General features: G+C 33.9%; 1 protein-coding gene across 4 annotated transcripts in view; it reads left to right on the forward strand.

Moving 5' to 3' along the window:
* Positions 1–20,042, forward strand: part of jph1a (junctophilin 1a) — a 39,417-nt gene extending 19,375 nt beyond the window's left edge. The window contains exons 3-6 of one of the 4 annotated variants that reach the window (XM_026201037.1): positions 2,897–3,015; positions 15,389–16,071; positions 16,152–16,248; positions 17,776–20,042. In XM_026201037.1, the coding sequence (XP_026056822.1) occupies positions 2,897–3,015; positions 15,389–16,071; positions 16,152–16,232 (883 nt within the window). In that variant the 3' untranslated portion in view covers positions 16,233–16,248; positions 17,776–20,042. The remainder of the gene's footprint in view (positions 1–2,896; positions 3,016–15,388; positions 16,072–16,151; positions 16,249–17,775) is intronic. The other 3 variants (XM_026201035.1, XM_026201038.1, XM_026201039.1) reach the window with 3 other exon arrangements.
* Positions 20,043–20,784: the final 742 nt, after the last annotated feature.

Here is a 20,784-nt window from a genome sequence, read left to right on the forward strand (position 1 = left end):
CAAAAGCATTCTGAAATGAATATATTAATTTATTTTTAATATGATACAGAAGCATTTTTACTAGTGGTGTCAGACTTTTGGACTCCACTTTAAACTACCATTCAAACGTATATATTTTTCCCCTTAATTTTTTTCTTATGTTCATCGATGCTGCATTTATTTGATCAAAAATACAGTAAAAATACAGTAATATAGTGAAATGTTTTTACAGTTTAAAATTTGGTAACACTTTATTTTAAGGTGTCCTTAAAATAACCCTAAACCCTATAAACCCTTAAACAAACCCTAATCCTAACCCTGTGTAGTAAGTACTAGGGCTGGGTGATATGATCAACAATTCATATCTCTGTATTTTTTGGTCCATTTGCCGATATACTGTATATATCTAGGTATTTTCGTTTTTGTATTTTTAACAAAAATCTGTATTTATTGTGTGTGTGTGTGTGTGTGTGTGTGTGTATATATATATATTTATTTACATTTAAACACAAAATATTTTTTTTACAAATATCTAATTTCTAATGTTTTATATAAAAATTAAATAGGTTAAATTTTTGGCTTATTTTCCAAGGCCACAGGAGGATGCAATGAGCTAAATAATGCAGCACATCAAATTATAAATGCAAGGAAATAACTGTCAATAAAAAAAAACATCATTGTCAGTTTTCACTTGATCCTTCAGAAATCATTCTAATATGCTGATTTGCTCCTCAGTCAACATTTCTTATTATTAACTTAATGTTCAAACCAGTTGTGCTACTTTATACTTATATTTTTATTAATTTAATAATTAGTATTAATTTATTTGTTCATATAGTCTTATGGTGGGTTTTGAGGTTATAAAAGGAGCTCAAAGACTGGCCTCCATAACCTTAGTCTGTCTTATACCCCAAATAGATGCGTCTAGAACTCATAACCTCACACTTCATCACATCTTTCCACGCTTCTGTGTGAGGATTCTACAATGATCTTTATTATGTGACTATTGGAATAGAGGCCCATATGTGTCAGAATCTGAAGCTGGGCAGAAAGTACCTCTTTGTCTTTTTGCTATTTTTTGCACTGGCAGCCAGACTGTCCCAAAGCATCTGGCCTCTTGCATTTCAAATATGGTTAATGATTAAAACAGACATCCACTTTGTCTAAGAATGGTTTAACGAAGCTATAAACATCTCAATTCATCATGGCTACAGGAAATAGCTGATTGATACTTTATAGGGAACTAAAAGCTTTAATTTCTATGCAAAGCACTTAGAGATTCCTCTCAGACATCCCATTCTGTTGATGCGTCTTGTTTTGACGCGTATTTGGAGGTCGGTCTAGCTAAAGCACCAATTTGGAATAATCCGCTGCATTTTAGACTGTTTATCTTGTGCTTTTGATGCTAGGTTGCATAATAGTTATAGTAATATCCCTGAACTGATGGGAAAAATCCTGATGCCTAATGCATACGCTGCATAGACTCAATCTTGCATCACGTCGGGGGTTATAAAGGGATTTGAGAAGCAGGTCGACTCTTGATTCCTGTCCATAAGCTTGTGTTTCAGTATGATGCAGGCTTCATTAAGGCGACCCAGAGGCCAGTTTACTTTAGATTCACACCCTTTAGAATCAGTCTTTTGCTTTTGCTCTTGAAAAATAGACCTTACTAATCTTATTTGTTTCCAGAGTTTCAAATATCAACAAAGTCACATGCTGTGCACAGCAATAAACTATTTTTTCCCCATTTTTAACTTCCTTAGGCATGTCCCTACCAAGCATAACAAGACATGATTAATTGCATTGATTAATTTTCAAATTTTATTGTATTAACATTTTATATTTTATATTATTTGAATAAGTGCATTATGGAAATATAAAAATTAATACAATTAATTAAATATGGTATAAATACAAAATGTTATAAATATTGTATGCAAAAAATGCTTTACTGGTTTAATGTTGTTATATTTTTGTATTTGAAAATGTACTTTGTACTGTAAATAATTAAAATAATTATATTAAAAAGTAATATATATGTGTGTGTGTGTCTCTGTGTGTGTGTTTGTATTAGTATTTTATATTATTGATATTTAAAATATTTAAAATGTGTAGGTTTTTGTATCGTAAATATTTGTTATTTTACAGTATTTCAGTTAAAATTCAAATAAGTTAAATATTATATTTTTATCTAATATTTATATGTATATATAAGATTAAAATGCAGACCTTACATTTTTCCAGTACAGCATAGTTTTCTGAAATGTTGTAGGACTGGGAAGTGACACTAAATACACACACACACACACACACACGCACACACACACACACACACACACACACACATATATATATATATATATATATATATATATATATATATATGTATATATATATATATATATATATATATATATGTATGTATATATATATATATATATATATGTATGTATATATATATATATATATACCATCACTTCCCAGTCCTACAGCATTAAAGAAAAAAAAAATTGTATTATTAAAAATGTTTTTTCTTTTTTCTTTTTTTTTTTTTTTATGTCTTTGCTTTCTTGCCATGTATGTGGGATGTTTTTTCTGCTCTGTGCTCTCTGACTGGATTAAATGCTTTGTCCCCATCCATTTGTAAAATCAGGATTTGGATTTGACAAAAACAGGAGATCAGAACACCCCATAGTACTATTTAGGCAGAGGAATCCTCCATTCTAAATATAGATACATGCATTGAACACACATGTGTTTTATACAGACTATTGTGCAGATACACACAGATCCCCTCTTCCTCCTTCCCCTCCCTACATTAAAGGCAGCCCACATCAATATATACATTAATGCATCCTCAATTGCTGTAAAAAAAAATATTATGTATGCTATAACTTTCTCTGTATTGTGTGTACAGGACATCCCACGCAAGGACTAAGAGTGAAGCAGCAGACCAGGCCGCACTTGCATCATGTCAGGAATCAGACTTAGCCAGAGCTGTGGCTCGTGAATTATCTCCAAGCTTCCATCAACCAGGTAAGATACAGAAGAAAAGTTTTACTTTCCCCAATACACACCCTTAATATAAGACTTAAATACTCCTGATGAAAGCCACCAGATTATAACCACACATCTTCACTTACATTCCTCGCAACAGATACTTAGCTTCACATAAACCTAGATCAGTGGAGCTCTGCTGAGGGAACAGTACAGAAAGACAGGAATTTTTCCCTTGCTAATCAAGTTGATCAAGGTTTTTGGTCACATTTTATTTTAAGGTTTCTCGCTATTAACAAACCTTTAACTATTACTTTGTATCAATAAACCAGCAATTTACTGCTTCTTATGTAAATACATATGCATTATGTAAATACATATGCATATCTCTATTATTTATATAGTTCTATATAGAGTAAAATGCACAAATCTGTACATAAATCAAAATATTGTTCCAGATTCTTTCGCATTATTTATGGCTAAGTCTTGCTAAATGTATTTTTAATTTTTTGGTCTCATGTCAGATGTTTGTATATACCAGGAGCACCTTAAAAAAAAACATAACAAATTCCTCGTGTGTTTGCGCACTCCTGGCGAATAAAGCTGATTCTGATTCTGATTAGATGTTAAGTTTATATATTGGGTAGGATTAGGGATGTAGAATGTGGTCCTGCAGAATATGTGCTTTATAAGTTCTAATAAACAACCAATATGTAAATAGGCATGCTAATAAGCAACTATTTAATAGTGAGAATTGGTCTTTATATTAAAGTGTTACCAGGTTTTTGACAATGATAAGACATTTTCCGGGCCCTATTTCTCAGATTATCAGGATGTTATGCTGCTGTACCTTTAGGATTTCAGACCTGTTATGACTGTCTTTGCATGGCAGTGTAGTTCACACTTTAATTTTTCATAACATGCATATGTAAAGATTAGTAGATTTTTTATTTTATTTTTATGTACTCATGGTACTCAAGAAAAATAACAAAAGAATATGATTTATTTATTTTAGTAGTTTAATGTCAAAATATTGTTTAAATACAAGTGTGTACAACAGTGTTTGTAATGTAAATATTTAAATAAGAGTATTATATAAAATATTATAATTAAAATAAAGATAAATGGCATGCTATGTGTCTATAATATTTATCTATAAATGGCATTTAAATGCTTAAAAACATTTATTTGGAAACTACAGTTTTGCAAGCTATAGTTTTCTTAAATGTACTGGTACTGGGAAGTAATGGTAAATATCAGAATATCTCTACAAAATACATTTTTATTACATTTATGCATTTGTAAATCAATTTTATCTAAAGGAACTTCAATTTTGTCCTTTCATTAGTGGGAATACTTTTTTTTATCAGTAATTCTGCACAATGTGCATATTACACTGCAAAAACACTATTTTATTTCTTCGTTTTTTTTTTGTTTTACACTACAAATAGTTAAACATTCTTAAATCAAGACACATGAGAAGATACTTGAGAAATAAAAGTAATTAAGTTTGGTTTTCTAAACAAATGACCAAAATTAAAGGTGCTGTAGGGAACTTTTGTAAAAAAAAATATGTTTTACATATTTATTAAACCTGTCATTATGTCCTGACAGTAGAATATGAGACAGATAATCTGTGAAAAAATCAAGCTCCTCTGGCTCCTCCCAGTGGTCCTATTGCCATTTGCAGAAACTCCATCGCTCCCGGTAAGAAATCAACCAATCAGAGATGCGGTCCGTAACTTTGTTTGTGTTCAAAATGTAGAAAAATTTATATAATAGGCGAGTACACCATGAATCCATTTTCAAAAACTGTGTTTTTAGCTTGTCCTGAATCACTAGGGTGCACCTATAATAAATGTTTATATTCGGACTATTTTAGATTGCTTCGGGTTTACCGCGGCGGAGTAACCCAGTACCTTTGTGATTCTTCATAGACATAAACAGAGAAAAGTAGTTCTTCCACAAGACGCAAGCAGTTCTGTTTATTAACCGCTAGAGCGTCAAAAGTTCCCACCGCAGCTTTAAGTAAGTTTATACTTACTTAACATATATAATTTATTTAAGTGCGGTAAGAAAAATGGAAAAACAATTGTTTTTATTTGTCTTACCCCATTGGTAGATATTATTTATTGCTTGAAGCATAATGTTACCTAACGATTTACGAATGTTAAGATATTTTACTTAGTTTAGAAAATAATTTTTTGCAGTTTCCAAACACATGAAGTTTATTACTCAGCATTACAGAGCACTGATATTAGTAGACTGTTCCTTTGTGATTGTTCCTGTTCCCTTTGGAAATACCTCTGACAGGAATGTCGTCCATATTAAGCGGAGAATGTTCTCTGGATGAGGAATGTAAGGCTTGTTGAGTGTGTCGTGCGTACGGCACATTGCTATCAGTAAGTGGATTTAGATAAGAAGTTACCGCTCACCTCTCATGGAAAGGTTTCAGAAACAAACCCAACCCAAACTCCTTCCAGTTGAGCACAGGGAGGTCAAGGGAGAAAGGTCAAACTCACAAGGGGCCTGGTACATAACCTTGCAGATCTATAACTGGGAATCACCTTCACAAGGAGACGCCCATGTTGGACAGGATATAACTGTGCAAATGAATCATGTCTTACAGATTCTTGAGAAATCTTTGCAAGAGCCGCCAGGGGATAAAATCTTAATTAAACTGAGCTGCTTCAGGAGAACAGCTGTTGCTCAGAATTGCTCACTTTTTTGTTCTACCATTTATTTTTACTCTCTTAGTGACCTGATTTACCCTTTTGTCTAAACTACAAACCATTATTTGTGAAATCTAATGCCAGAATGTGATTCCAGCTTGTTTACTGAAGAAGCGAAACTGGCTTTGTATGAATTTGTAATGTGAGATTGTACCTATTTAAGATGAACTGCACAGGAAATACACAAAGTAACTGGACATAAGCATCAAAAATACATACATTACTAGGGGTGGGTGATATAGTTGCAGACACGATTAACCGGTAGAAAATTATAAAACCGGTAGAGATTTTGGACTGTCGTCTGTATCGTGGTTACACACTCACATTACGCTACGTGCTACGTGGTCATGAAAACGATCATTTGCATGCATTAAGCACTGAGATTTAAAGTTGTTGAAAACCAATCAGCATCAAAAGATAACTGATTTCACCATATGCATGTGAAGACGAGAGTTATTTTTGCCACTTTATAGGTCTTGAATGGTTAAATACACACACTTGTGTCAAAATGCCCATCTTTGCAAGTGCCCTTGTATATAATAATAATTCTACTATTGCGTGTAATTAGTTTTTTTATTGTTATATATATGCCCACTCTTTTCTTGTCTCCAGTGAGATTTTTTATTATTATTATTTAGGCTAGTATTTGTTTTTTGTGAAATTGACACTGGTGACAAGAATTGTGAAATTTCTATGGTATCAAAAATATATACCCACCCCTACACATTAACGTTAAAGGTTTGGGGTCGGTTATCAATTCTGCATTCGTAATCAGCAATACAGTAAAATAGTAATATTACAATGACAATTTAAAATAACTGTTTTCTATATTTTAAAATGTAAATTATTTCTGTAATGGCAAAGCTGAATTTTCAGCAGCAACATGAACTTTCAAAATCATTATAATATACTGAGTTGGTGCTGAATAAAAAGTTCTAAAGAACAGCATTGATTTAAAATATTTTGTAACATTATAAATGTTACCTGGTAATAAAATGCATCATTGGTTAAAAAAAATTAATTATCCCAAAATTTTGAATAGTAGTATACAGTATGTAAAATTTGCAAATAATAGTACATTTTATAGGGAGGATATAATTTGTTAATGAGCCTATAATAAGTGCCGCTATATTTAATTACTAGCACACTTGAAGTCACAACTGCCATGTGTTTATTTAATACGATACGTTTCCAGTACATACCCTGCGTGCTAAAACTGGCCAAACATTCACATTTCAAGAGTTGCGAGTGTTAGCACTTCTCTGTGTATTTATTTAGGGGAGGTTTCTTTTACAGGACTCACATGCAATATGCTGCCCATATGTTTCCATGTCAATTAGAAATTCCTGGTCGTTTCCTGGTCCTGTTTGCTCATTTGCAATGCTTAGACTTTACTTTTATTGTTTAACGACGGCAATATGGAGTAATGTTGCTCAAAATTCAGCTTTGCCATAATAGGAATAAATTACATTTAAAATATATTAAAATGGAAAACTGTTATTTTATTGTTTGTTTGTTTTATATAATGATTTTTTTCATAGTAGAAACAAACCTACTTCAATTCGAAGTAGTTGTCGTATGGAAACAAAGTGGCTTTCTGATATGATCTGGCCTGCTCCGCCTAATCCCCAGGGTTGCCTGGTTCTCCCACTAGCTCTCAAATATTGCGCTCAGAAGAGGAAAAACTAGCACTCGTAATTGACATTTCTGGCTTATGGCAGATTAGTGTAGAGGTTAAGTATGCCTTTGTAACACATCAGGAAAAAACGCTGTACTATCGTCATGGTTTTCTTTAGGCCCTGTTTGAAATGAGTGACGTTAATTGCTCTATATTTGGGGCAAGTGTGTCTTTTACAGGGAGCTAGTGGAGGGATAGTTGGAAGGGTAGGAAGCTGGGATGGCAGGACAGTGAGCAGGGCCCTGACTGCAGTGCAGCTGTCCATTCCTTCAGTCAGACATTTTGAACCTTGACTGCAAGTCCTCTTCCCTCCTCCCTTTAAATCACTCTATCACTGCCCATCTCCTCTATTGCAAGGTGTACAGAAGCCAGGTGCTGCCCTGACCTTATGACCCCCAACAATTCATATATTGTTTTCTCTATTTATTTATGCCGTTTCAGTACAACCTTGATGGCTTCGATTTTTACATTTATAATGTATTCATTTACCTTACAGTTTTTATCTTTCACAAATTTTTGAGATACCGAATTTTTAATTTTCCTAAGATGTAAGTCGTAACCATAAGAATAAAAAAACTAAAAACTAAAAACCTCTTGAAATATTTAAGTTTGTGTAAAAATAATTTCTAAAATATAAGTTAGATTTTTTTAATTAAATTACAAAAAATAAAGAACTTCTCCATGATATTCAAATTTTTTTAGATGCACCTGTATACATATATTGACTATAAATCAGTCATTATTTTTCCATCAAATCTCTGTATGAAATACATTATGGCATGTTTCATAAATACACACAAGTCTCCATCCACTGGCATGAATTTATGAAGTGCATAATAAATTCAAAACCCCCATATCACAGGCTCCTTTTATAAGGTTGGGGAGCCTATTAATGTTCTTCACAATGTACAGTAGATAATAAACAAAAGGTTAAGGTTGATTGCACAGACTGGATCTTTATGTTTGTCATGCCCCGATTGGTTTGTTTGTGCTGTGTTGTAGCGTCTCTGAATTTGATCGATTGTATGTTGAGACAATGGTACCGCTTCAGTGCCATCTGCCCTCGTGTCAGGGCTAATTGATTGTGTCTCTTAACTGTGGGTGAAAAGATTTCATAATCCTTCTCATGTCATAAGAGAGGCCTTTGGATCTTTGTCAAATGCCTTATGCAGATTTTCAGCCTGTGAGGTTCTATTATTTTTGGAGTTGAATTTCACATGACAGCATGACAGTTCTCATTATATATCTTGATGCCTCATCATGTTGTGAGATCTTCTTTTAAGGTAACAAGTACTTTCCGGTATTTTCTTTTTTAATAACTAAGTTGCATTGTTTTATTTGTTTGTTGTTAGAATATAAAAATAATTGTAAACATTTTTTTGTCTTTGTCTTTAGTAACAAATACTTGCAGATACTTGTATTCAGAGTTGCTTTTTAAGCATAAACTTAGTAAAAAAAAAATGGTGTTAGAGAACTTAATTTAGGATGTATTCTTTGAAAACAAGTCTTATTTAATGACTTTAAGATTGTTTTATTATTATTATTGAAAATTTGATTAAGTAAGCCCAGAGGCAGCGGATTCTTCAACGAAACCTTAGAAGATGAGGCCTTTCTGTCCCATCGACTATTAAATGAATATTGACAAGCCTATTAAATGGTCACTGACAAGCTACGCTATATCGAGTTCATTATTGAAGGCGATTCATCTTCAATAATGAACTCTCTATATTGTAGCTTGTCAGTGAACTACGGCTCTGTGTATTAACTGCCGCTCCATTTGAAAGCAGGTGATGAGGATTTACCACTAATCACAGAACCGGTTTTACTTATGAGATGCGTATGATCATATCTTTTGATATATTGTCCAGCCCTATCATAACCCATATGCTTACACGTATAATAATAATAATAATAATAAACTTTATTTTATAAAGCGCCTTTAAAAGCAAATTCTCAAAGTGCTGAACACAATATAATCAATACAATAAAAAACAATACAAAATCAACAAGCAAATTCAAGTTTTAAAAAAAATGTCTTAATTTGAACTTTAAAAACACCATAATTCTGAACTTCCCTAAATTCAAGAGGCAGATAATTCCAAAGGAAAGGAGCATAAAAAGAGAAAGGCTTATCACCAATAGATCTTATATGTGTTTGAGGAACAACCAACAAGTTTGACTTAGAGGAACGCAATCTACGACTAGGAGTGTATGGATGTAACAATTCTTTAAGGTAATGTAGTGTCAGACAATGTAGTGCTTTAAAAGTAAGAATCAAGTTTTGAAATCCACTCTAAGGGTGTACTCACACTAGCCAGTCTGAACCGTGCCCGGGTGCGTTTGACCACCAAAGCGCGGTTCGTTTGACTAGTGTGAGTGCTCCGAATCGTGCCCGGGCGCGGCTCGATTAGCCACCCCTGGCCCGCTTGGAAGAGGTGGGCCAGGGCACGGTTCAGTTGGACTCGGGCGCGGTTCGCATGCAGTGTGAGCGCTAACCGTGCCGAAGCACGGAAAAGGACGCGTTGCGTCACGGTTTTGCGACGCTCCAAAACCAACATGACAGGGAAAGGGTCGCTTTGGTCTACGGCAGAGGTGCAAAACGCATAAAAACGAAAAACTGCAAAATCCTTGCTGCACTTCAGCTGGTACATTGCAAACATCCTCATACGAGCAGCGCGATTACGTGAAAATGTTCACGCCACTAAGGCGACACATCTGTTTAACAACAGGCTGTGAGAGGGCTGTGGACAAAACGACACAAAATTATCCACAAAGAAAACAGAGCGATGTACTCCATTGCGTTCAGAGAGCGCCGCTCTTCCTGTTTATCCCGAAACCATCACACCATAATGACGTAAGCGTGCTCCGGCACGAATGCTGAAACGCTATATGTGAGTGCAGGCCAGAGGGGGAGTGGGGAGGGGGGACAATCGTACTCGGGCCCGGTTAATGGCAACCGTGCCTAGTGTGAGTACACCCTAAACCTAACCGGGAGCAAGTGCAGAGATTCTAACACTGGTGTAATATGACTGCCAATCCTAGTCCCAGTTAAGGTCCTGGTAGCTGAATTTTGTACATATTGCAATTTACTAAGTGTAGATTAAGATGCTCAGGCTAAAAGAGTGTTACAATAGACTAACCGTGAGACAACGATGACTGTAAAATTTAGCATTGGACGTAATCTTACAATATTTCTGAGGTGGAAAAAAGAGGTTTTAACAGTGCTCTGGACAAAAGGCTCAAAAGACATAGTTGCATCAAGATAACTCCAAGGTTCCTCAGTCGACTCTGGATTTCCAAGACAGAGCCGTCAAGAGTCAGGGACAGACAACCAGCTTTAGTAATTTGATAACAGGAGCCATTGAGCATAACTTCAGTTCAGACAGGAACCACTTTGGCAAGTTTTCTTGAGTTTATTGAATACAATTTATCTTTGGTGATATGGTTCCTTATGGGGGTTCTTGCTTCCAGAGTAATTGAACATACAAGAGCTTTAACATTAATCCCCCGGAAGGTTTAAAGCCTTATTGATCTGAAACAAAGAAGACAACAACCAGAAGGTGCACAGTAATATGCTCATGCTTATGGTAGGGAAGGAGGGAGGGTTGCGAGCCGTTGGGCATACTTACCGAGCAGTGGTGCCACGTATATGTGTCCCGTGTCTAATAGCAGAGTGGTAGTGATTGGAGGGATTTGACAGCTGACTGCATCAGCTTGTCATAGGGGTGGGCGATATTTCGATATTTAAAATATATCGAGATATTTTTTAAACACGATATGGATTTTGACATATCGTATATATCGATATATTGTTTATATTCTGATTCCGCCACTTTGCTTGTTTGCCTTCCCTGTGCTGTGCTCGCCCCCCGCCTCCTTGCTTTTGTCCCCTCTCACCTCGCGTGTAGAGAACTAGTCAAAAAAAAAAAAAGACAACTGGCTCCATTATATGGAGATACTTCAGTTTTAAGGCGTAGGGCAGGCAGGCAGATGTCTACTGTAGGGCCCAATGAAACGCGGACGGAATCGCAGAATCCAGTCATAAAAATGGAATTTACAGTTTAACGCGGAATGTCACGGAATTGGTCAAATTTTTTTTTGCACTTACATCAAATCGCGAAATGGACTAATATCTGCAAATATTAACCCGGAAAAGTCTATTTAAATATGAATCCTGCATGTTCTGCGTGTCTGTGTCAACGAATGGAGCAGAAGCGCGTCTTCATTCATTAAACACGGAAGCTCGCATAACGCTCGCGCTGATTTCATTGTCTTTCCTCTCTCTAAATAAAGACGTGAACACATGAGGAACATCTCCAGAACTGCACTGAGAGTCACTTCATGAGCATCTGACCGTTTGATTTGAGTAAGACTAGCTCATATCACATCATAGACTGTGGTATCACATACACAGAACTGTAAAGGTAAACCCGTCAAAATAAAAGTATTTGACAGAAATCTATTACTATTGTACAGCAGAATGTAGATAGCCCACTACTACTACTATTAAAATGAAACGAACATAATTTTATAAGGAATAATCACACAACATTTCTCCCATGTTTTATTTTTAATAGTAAATCCCCTTTAAATAATTAAAAGATAAATTAAATGAATGTTTTATGCCTTCATTTGATAATCAGTAAAATGTAAATACACAGAATTTCTGAAGGGAAAAAAACATTTCACATAAGGCTATTTTAAGAATTGTTTTTAACTAATTAAGTTGTTTTTATGCATTTATGCACACAGAATTAGGTAACAATAAAACATATGGTGAAGAAAAAAATAAAATGTTTCATAGGCCCCTTAACATGTAATATTTGCCATATTTGTTTTTGCAGTAGTTTTTTGGGGGTTATTTTTCCTGTAAAGATATCGAGATATATATCGTATATCGAGATATAGCAAAATATATCGAGATATATTTTTTGCTCCATATCGCCCAGCCCTAGCTTGTCATATCCTATGCCTCCGTGGCCTGACTGAACTCTGCGCTCAATTTTTTCCACCGTTCAAACACAATATATTATCATCCATCCATATTTTAATCTCAGTTATGCAGTCAGACAAATAAGCAACTTTTGCATATATATATATATAAATCTGCGCGTCGTCTGCATACAAATGGTAATGAAGTCCGAGCGATTTTAAAAGGTGGCCTAAAGGTGACAGATAAATGTTAAAAAGTAAAGGACCTAAAACAGACCCCTGAGGATCACCAGTTGAGACATAGCTTATCTCAGACCTATAACCACCCATAGAAACAAACTGGGAGTAGTCAGTAAAATAAGACCTCAACCAACTTAAGGCAGTCCCAGACAGACCAATCACTTTTTCAAGATGAGTAATTAACAGACTGTAATACACAATATCAAATGTTAGATCAAGAAGAATAAAAATAGATATTGCACCAAAATATTTATTTATATAAAATAAATAAAGAATAAAGTTCAATATTTTATATTTGTTTTGCTCAAATACTTATTTAAATGTATTAACTTATTTGTTAGATTTATTTAATATTTTCACTGTTCTAAAAATGCTTTAAATGAATGAATGCTTTAAATAAGTTGGTATTTTAAGTTGTAAGAAGAGAAATGCATTTATATTTTCTACTTAAAATATTTTAATTCATTGTTACTTATGCTATTTCTTTGTAATTTACTAATTTTCTAGCAATTTCTGAGTGATTTAATATTAAAATGATTTGGAATAAAATTGAGTAATAAAAAAAGTACATTGTATTTATTGTTTTGTTTATCAAATACAGTATTTTACTATTGTGCCATCCCAGTGAAGCAGACTTCCACTTGCAGAGTATTGCTTGAGGATTAAAGAGAGATCAAAGCAATCTTGCTCTGTAACTACAAGATTAACAGTTCTTGGTGTTGGTTAGAAAACAACACTCTACACAATGTCTTTATATATGTCCCTCCTAGTTCCCTGAAGGAGGGACAAGAGACGTTACATTGGTGACCGACAAATTGCATTGGCTCATTTGGTTTACACTCAAAGTAGATTGGTCTATCGAAGCGATATCTCGGTTCGTTTGGTCACCGGCGTGACGTTGAGAATGACTGATTGAAAGGGAACAGAATGGACCCTCCATAAAGCATGAGCTCTTATCAAGTTATTGTGAGAAATTATCTTCAGAGGATATTTTAAGCCTTTTAAACATTAAGAATGCCTTCGCACTCTTTGAAGCCGATCATCATGGATGCCAGAGATGTCAAGTGAAATAAACTGCAGTTAAATTGTTTGGGCTTAAGCTAGTTGGAGCCGTATGATTTTCCGGAAAGCTCTTTCATGCAAACTCAGCACTGCAGCATTTATAGTTTTGCCGCTGTCCTCTAAGCAGTTTCACCAGTTAATTGATCTAGATTGGACGGAGAGTTTAATTTACAGGGTGAACGAGCAAACAATGATTTTAGAACTAGAACAAGTCACACACATTACAAAAAGTGTCTTTTATTTTACAGAATATACTCGAGAAGGTTTCCATCAAACACCTGAAGCTGCATTAAAGGGATAGTTCACACAAAAATGAAAGTTGTCATTAATTACTTGCGATTATGCCGTTCCAAACCCATAAGACCTTTGTTCATCTTTGGAGCACAAATTAAGATATTTTTGATGAAATCCTGTATAGACAGCAACGCAACTGACACGTTCAAGGCACAGAAAGGTATTAAGGACATATTTAAATATGTTAAAATAGTTAATGTGATATGAAGCTACGAGAATACCGTGTTAAAAACCGGCACGGAAGAGAAGAAATTGTTAAATAAAGTCATTATTTTTGTTTTCTTTAATCACAAAACGTATTCTGGTAGCTTCATACAATTAAGGATGAACCACTGAAGTCACATAGACTATTTGAATGATGTCATTAGTACCTTTCTGGGTCTTGAACGGGGTATGAGAGCTCTCAGATTTCATCAGAAATATCTTAATTTGTGTTCCGAAGATGTTAAAATGTGTTTATTTATTTATACACACACACATATAAAGTTAATTATATATATATATATATATATATATATATATATATATATATATATATATATATATATATACACTTAGTATAGTTTGATAATTATATATATATAAGTTATATTTTACACAAATAATATAAATATATGATTAGGTTTATTGGTTATATATTAATTTTATATAAATTTGTTATATATTTGAATGTATGTATATATTTATTATATTTACTGTATATTATTTTATATTTATATATACATTGTGTTTTATAGACAAACAAGAGTTTATATTTTAATCTAGCGCCCCAATGTCCTTGGATATGGCTACAATGTTTGTTGTACCTTTTAAAAATATTTAATATAAAAATATAAAATAATATAATATATATATATATATACATAAGCAAGCAAGCAAGCGCAAGGTTGGGAGTTCGATTCCCCAGGAACACATGATATGTAAAAATTGATAGCTTGAATGCACTGTAAGTCGCTTTAGATAAAAGCGTCTGCTAAATGCATAAATCTAAATCTATATATATATATATATATATATATATATATATATATATACATATATATATATATATATATACATATATATATATATATATATATATACATATATATATATATATATATACATATATATATATATATATATATATATATATATATATATATATATATATATATATACATATATATATATACATATATACATATATATATATACATATATATATATATATATATATATATATATATATATATATATATATATATATATACTTTTGATAGAACATTGTTTTATGATGTATAATAATAATATTTTTTTTTTAATCCTGGGCCATGTTGACCTATAACTTTACAAATGTGTGTGAAGTTTGGTGACCAGTCAAAATTTGTTTTCTGTAATTATGCCATAAATTATTTCAAATTGCTGGTTAACTTGTATTGACCTGTATTGCAGTTTTCCTGACTTTGTCCAACATTTTATGCCTCCCTTTCAGGACTTGACTACATCAAACAACAGTTCAGTGAGCCGGTGGAGGAGATCAAGGAGGAAGCACCTAAAGAGGAGAAGGAGAAGCCTTCTGGCAGCCCTTTCTATCGGCGCGGCACGACTCCAAGCCACTCTCCTGTCCAGAGCCCAACCCCATCACCTCCTCACTCCCCTCAACAGAGCCAAGCACCCAACCCCAGCGCCAGCCGCAAGATAAGCAAGGACAACAGCAGCGTAGCCCATAAGATAAGCAAGGACAGTAGTAGTGTAGCTCGCAAGATAAGCAAAGAAGAGAGAGCCTCCATTGTGGCAGAGATCACCAAAGTATCCGCTCCTCCTCCTGTACCAGCCATCAAGCTACAGGATGTCCCCCCACCAAAGCCCTCCAAGGCCCCTGAACCCCTGCCCAAACCTGCCAGCACAGGTAATGGCCAGGTTCATTCTGCTTATCACAGTTACTACGTGAAGCCGGTGATGAAGCTGCCTCCACCAGAGGAACCAGAAGATGAAGAGCCTGAGATGACGCAGTCTAGCCTGGCCAGGATGCCTCCACCACCCAAAATGGTCAGGACGCCCAGTCCCAAACCAGAGCCCAAGATCAGGAAACAAGAATCTATCAAACCAAAGAGCTTAGCTGAAACCAAGAAAGCCAGCATAGATATGGCAGAGGAAACCCTAGCAGAAGAATCCGTAAGTGTCTTGTTATACTGACAGATGTGTGTTTTATGGATTGTTGCTGGAATTGTTACACCATGTGTCTTTTTACCCAGGGTCCTAACTCAATTTTGGTTGCCATGGTGATGCTTTTGAATATTGGATTGGCAATCATTTTTGTCCATTTCCTTACATGAAACACTACCATCTCAGGTAAACTTTTTATTTGTATACATTATACTTGATTTTCCAAAATTGTAAATGACACAAAGATTATTGACATAGATTTTATAAGATAACACTATTTCAGTTTTTTCACTTCAAAATATCAAGTTTAATTCAGCCTGTTATTTCCTGTTTCTTTTGTAATTGTTTGTGAAATTGTGAAAAAAAGCGTTTACTGAGTGAAAATTGTTTCTACACCAATTTTATTTTTAACATGACATTTAAAGTCAGGTCAGTTTTTTTTATCATGTTAATGTTAAATGACAAAACATTTGTAATGTTACAAAATATTTTACATTTCTATTCATCAAAAAGTGCCGGAAAAAAACTTCCACAAAAATATTAAGTAGCACAACACTGAAAATAATAGGAAATGATTCTTGAGCACCAAATCAGCATATTCCAATGATTTCTGAAGGATCATGTGACACTGAAGACTGAAGTAATGATGCTGAATATTCAGCCTTGCCATCACAAAAATAAATATAATTTTTTATATATTCAAATAGAAAACAGTCATTTTAAAATGTTATAATATTTCACAATATTACTGTTTTTACTGTATTTTTGATTGAAAAAAATGCAGGCTTGCTGTGCTTAAGAGACTTACCAACCCAAACTTTTGAATGGTGGTTTAGGTAAAATATGTTATAATCAATATTGAATCGTCATTGGCAAAATATTTCAACTCCATAATTTGACATATTTCTGAGTATAACAGGATATTCAACCAAGAAAAAAAATAGGATGGGATTTAAATCTGATATTGCTAATATTCACACAAAACATATAATTATTGGATGGAATAATGTGTTTAGCTGGAATTGTTTGAGTATTGACATCAATATACTCAACAACTTCCTTAATAATCTCTGTGTGGATTTTTTTATGACATTTTACACTAAGTGCATTGCAGTGCATTCTGCCACTGATTCATCATTGCATGTAATATTGCCTTTGGTCAAAATTTAGACCATTCATCCCATCTGATAGTGAGGCATGTCATCACATTGTATGAGGTAAGCTGTCAGAGCCTACCGTCAAACAGCTCATTATATGCTTTTCAGCAAAATGATAATAGTAAAAAAAAATAAGCAAAAAAGCTAATTTAGAATTCACCACAATATAGTTGATTTTACCTACAGAAAGTAAATAAAGTACATACATATAAAATTAAACCTTGCTCCAAATAGTGATTTGAGAATATATTTCACAAAAAAATGGTTGTATCAACTTCTAGACACTGAAAAGTTATATGTATATATATATACATACATTTACAACAAAACAGAATCACTTCACAGAGCTAAAACATCTATTAATTCTGAATAGCAAATATTTGTCATAACGAGTCTCCAAACTTGCATCAACAGAGATCAAACTGAGCAGCTCTGCAACCTGTTAGCTGACCCCTCACCACAAACCTTGCCATTTATAATGTCTTGCTCATAATAAATGACCTATAAGTTGACCTTAATTGTTTGTCTATTTCTGTCTACTTTCTACATTCCATAGATCGTTCACCCTTCTTAATAGAGTTCTTTACAGTTTTGTTTGAAGCCAACATCCAAAACACCTGCTATCTAGAGCCTCTGAGACAACTAGCCCCATCTGCGTTTGTTACGGATGTACTGTAACTTTTAACCCCGCATTTCATTATTCTTTTAGTGTTGGATGGCGACCCAGACAGTGTCAATAATCTTTCTGAAATCCAGATGGCACCAGGCAGTCTCCAGAGGGCAGAGGGAGCTGAAGAATCAACATATGGGAGTTCGAAACCCAGAGCATCATCCCTGAGAACGACGTGGTCTAATATCATGTGGCTCTGGCAAAAGAGATCAAAATATTTGGGGGGAATAATTACCATTAAAATGGAAACCGAAGAAGAGAATGCAGTGCAATGTGACTCTTATCTGCTGATGGAAAGCCTTAATATCAGCCACTCCATAGGTCTCTGGCAGAGCCTTAACTGGAAATGTTTGATGATGCACTTTTGCGTGATGGGCAGGAGCAGCTGCCTTACTCATTTACCATCTGACGCGTAACTGGGAGATGTGCTCGCAGTGCCAAAGGAATGCATTCAGGGGGCTATGCTGCAGCGGGCGAGGAAACTGAACGCGCATACCAGCGTCACTCATCCGTCTTACACCCTTTACCGACCCACTGCAGTTTCTTCTAGCATCTACTATGTTCTTCTCGGAAGCTCTTGAATCGATGCTCCCTTCTGTACTCCTCACGTTTCGTTTTTGTTTTCATGTAACTTTATGTTTGTAAACACCTCACTGAAAATCATGTTTGAATTTAATGCAAAGCGAAATCACTCCCACCTTTTTTTGGGAGTATTTCTAAACCAGACAAGGGAAAATATGATATTATTTATTAGAAAAAAAAATGTGCAATATGATTTATTTTTACACTTGCATAGTTTAACTGTTCACCAAATAAGGGCATTGTAATTCTGTCCCAGTATTTAAGAGATGGAAATATAAGAAAAGCTTAGAGTTACAGGTTTCCCGCAATTTGTTGAACACGTCTATTTAGATCATGGCAAAACCAATCAAAAAGTCTTATAAAGTGTTTTTTTTTTTTTTTTTTTTTTTTTTTTTTGAATTCTGGGAATTGACTGTTTGTTGTGGTATGTAAATTAAGCCTATGCCATCGCGCATGCAATGTTGTGCAAGAGTTATTGTGCTCAGATGTCCAATCTGACATGTGACAGCAGGTGAGATGTTTTTTTTTTTGGGGGGGGGGCAATGTTAAGGGCATGCTTGCATGTTTGTGACCTTGGATGCTTTGGATATCAAAAGTCAGGTAGTGTCACAGTCGGGTGGCGCTAGAGGAAGTAGGACATTGCCTTGAAGAGTCTTTAATAGTACTTCAGTTTACCTCAAAAAACACAGAAAAGGAAATAAATGCCTCATCTTTGTCTTAAATCTGTAGTAGGCAAATTCTGACTGGCAGAGTCATTGGGAATTCATTTTAAATGTGCCACTAAATTGTTAAATTAGTGTTTTGGAACCTCCTATTTGTTATTCTTATATTTATGGGCAGTTTCCCTCTTCAGAAGGTGTATTTATTATATATATACCATTCTAGATATCGTTTCTGGTGTTTGGTGAGTGTACAAGGGCTTGGAAAACTCCGTTTTTCTTCTTCAAACCCTCATTTGCTTTTAGTTTATGTTTGCATGGGGTCTTTAAATGCATTGACGCCTGTATATTTGATTCAAAACAACTAAGGTAAAATATGTGTAAGGCATAAAACTTTACTCTTGAAGGATATGTTTCATTTGGTTGGATTTCAGTTCTGTGCAACAATGCAGTGCAATGTGTATGGGCTCTTTTTAGAACATATTATGTTTTCTGAAGGAGAGTTGTGAGCTCTTATGCTAACAAGGCAGGACATGGAGTTATTTTTCTAAAAACAAATGTTGCACAAACAAAAAAACATTTATATACTATATAAGGTTTATCCTATTTATAAGCATTTTTACAGAGCACAGCCATTACAATATGAATCCTAAGATATTTTTCTATAGAAATGCTCAATTGTATTTTGTCTAAAGCAGTATAGCTCCTTTATATCAAGCATTGCATCTCACACATCAGAATGAAGACTCTAAGCCTTGTATGATTCAATGTGATTATAAATGCTGAGGATGCAGGAATTCTTTTTGAACCCATGAATGCAAAAATCATCTCCGTTTCATTTCAAGCCCACATATTTCACTAATTTGAAAAGTTATGGTATTTATCTGTATAATAAAAAGTTATGCCTTGTAAGTCTGATTTTTCCTTTTTTTTTTTTTTTATTATGCTAAATTTAACACATCTATGTATTGATTCGAGTACAGTGTTGAATCAGTGAATCAAATTGTGTCGATTCTATTTTTCCTTAATTTATTTGGAAATTCTGGCCGATACTTACAATTATTTTAATGTTTTGTATGAAAAACCTATTAGATTAGATATATGATACATGGATGATATTTAAATTTTATGCAATCCTGTTAAAAAAATTACATTAAAATAAAATATTAACACTCAAAACAATCAATCGTTTTAAATGCTAAAAGTGAATTTAGGTATCACTATATATATATATATATATATATATATATATATATATATATATATATATATATATACTATATATACTATATATACTATATCCAGTATGAAAAACGTATATTTATTTTGATAGATCTAAAAAAAAAAAAACTATTGTCTTTATTTTATTTTTTTCTTTCTTTAATATAAAAATTAAATGTAAAAATAGAGAAATTGAGGAACAATCAAATATCCAATATCACCCGATAACCGGTTCAATTAAAAATTGACCGATAACCAATATGGTATCGCATAGCACTATTTTAATAGACATTTGTTCACTTTTGTTGGATTGTTTTGCACTAGGCAGAAGTACAGTATAGTCATAATACAGAGCATGTTGCTCTGTACCCTCTGACCGTTTAAAATACTTTCAGCAGTTCACGTTTGCATGACTAAATGTAGATATGCATAG

The sequence above is a fragment of the Carassius auratus genome, chromosome 24 (genome assembly GCF_003368295.1).
Source record: "Carassius auratus strain Wakin chromosome 24, ASM336829v1, whole genome shotgun sequence".
In the NCBI taxonomy this organism is placed as follows: domain Eukaryota; kingdom Metazoa; phylum Chordata; class Actinopteri; order Cypriniformes; family Cyprinidae; genus Carassius; species Carassius auratus.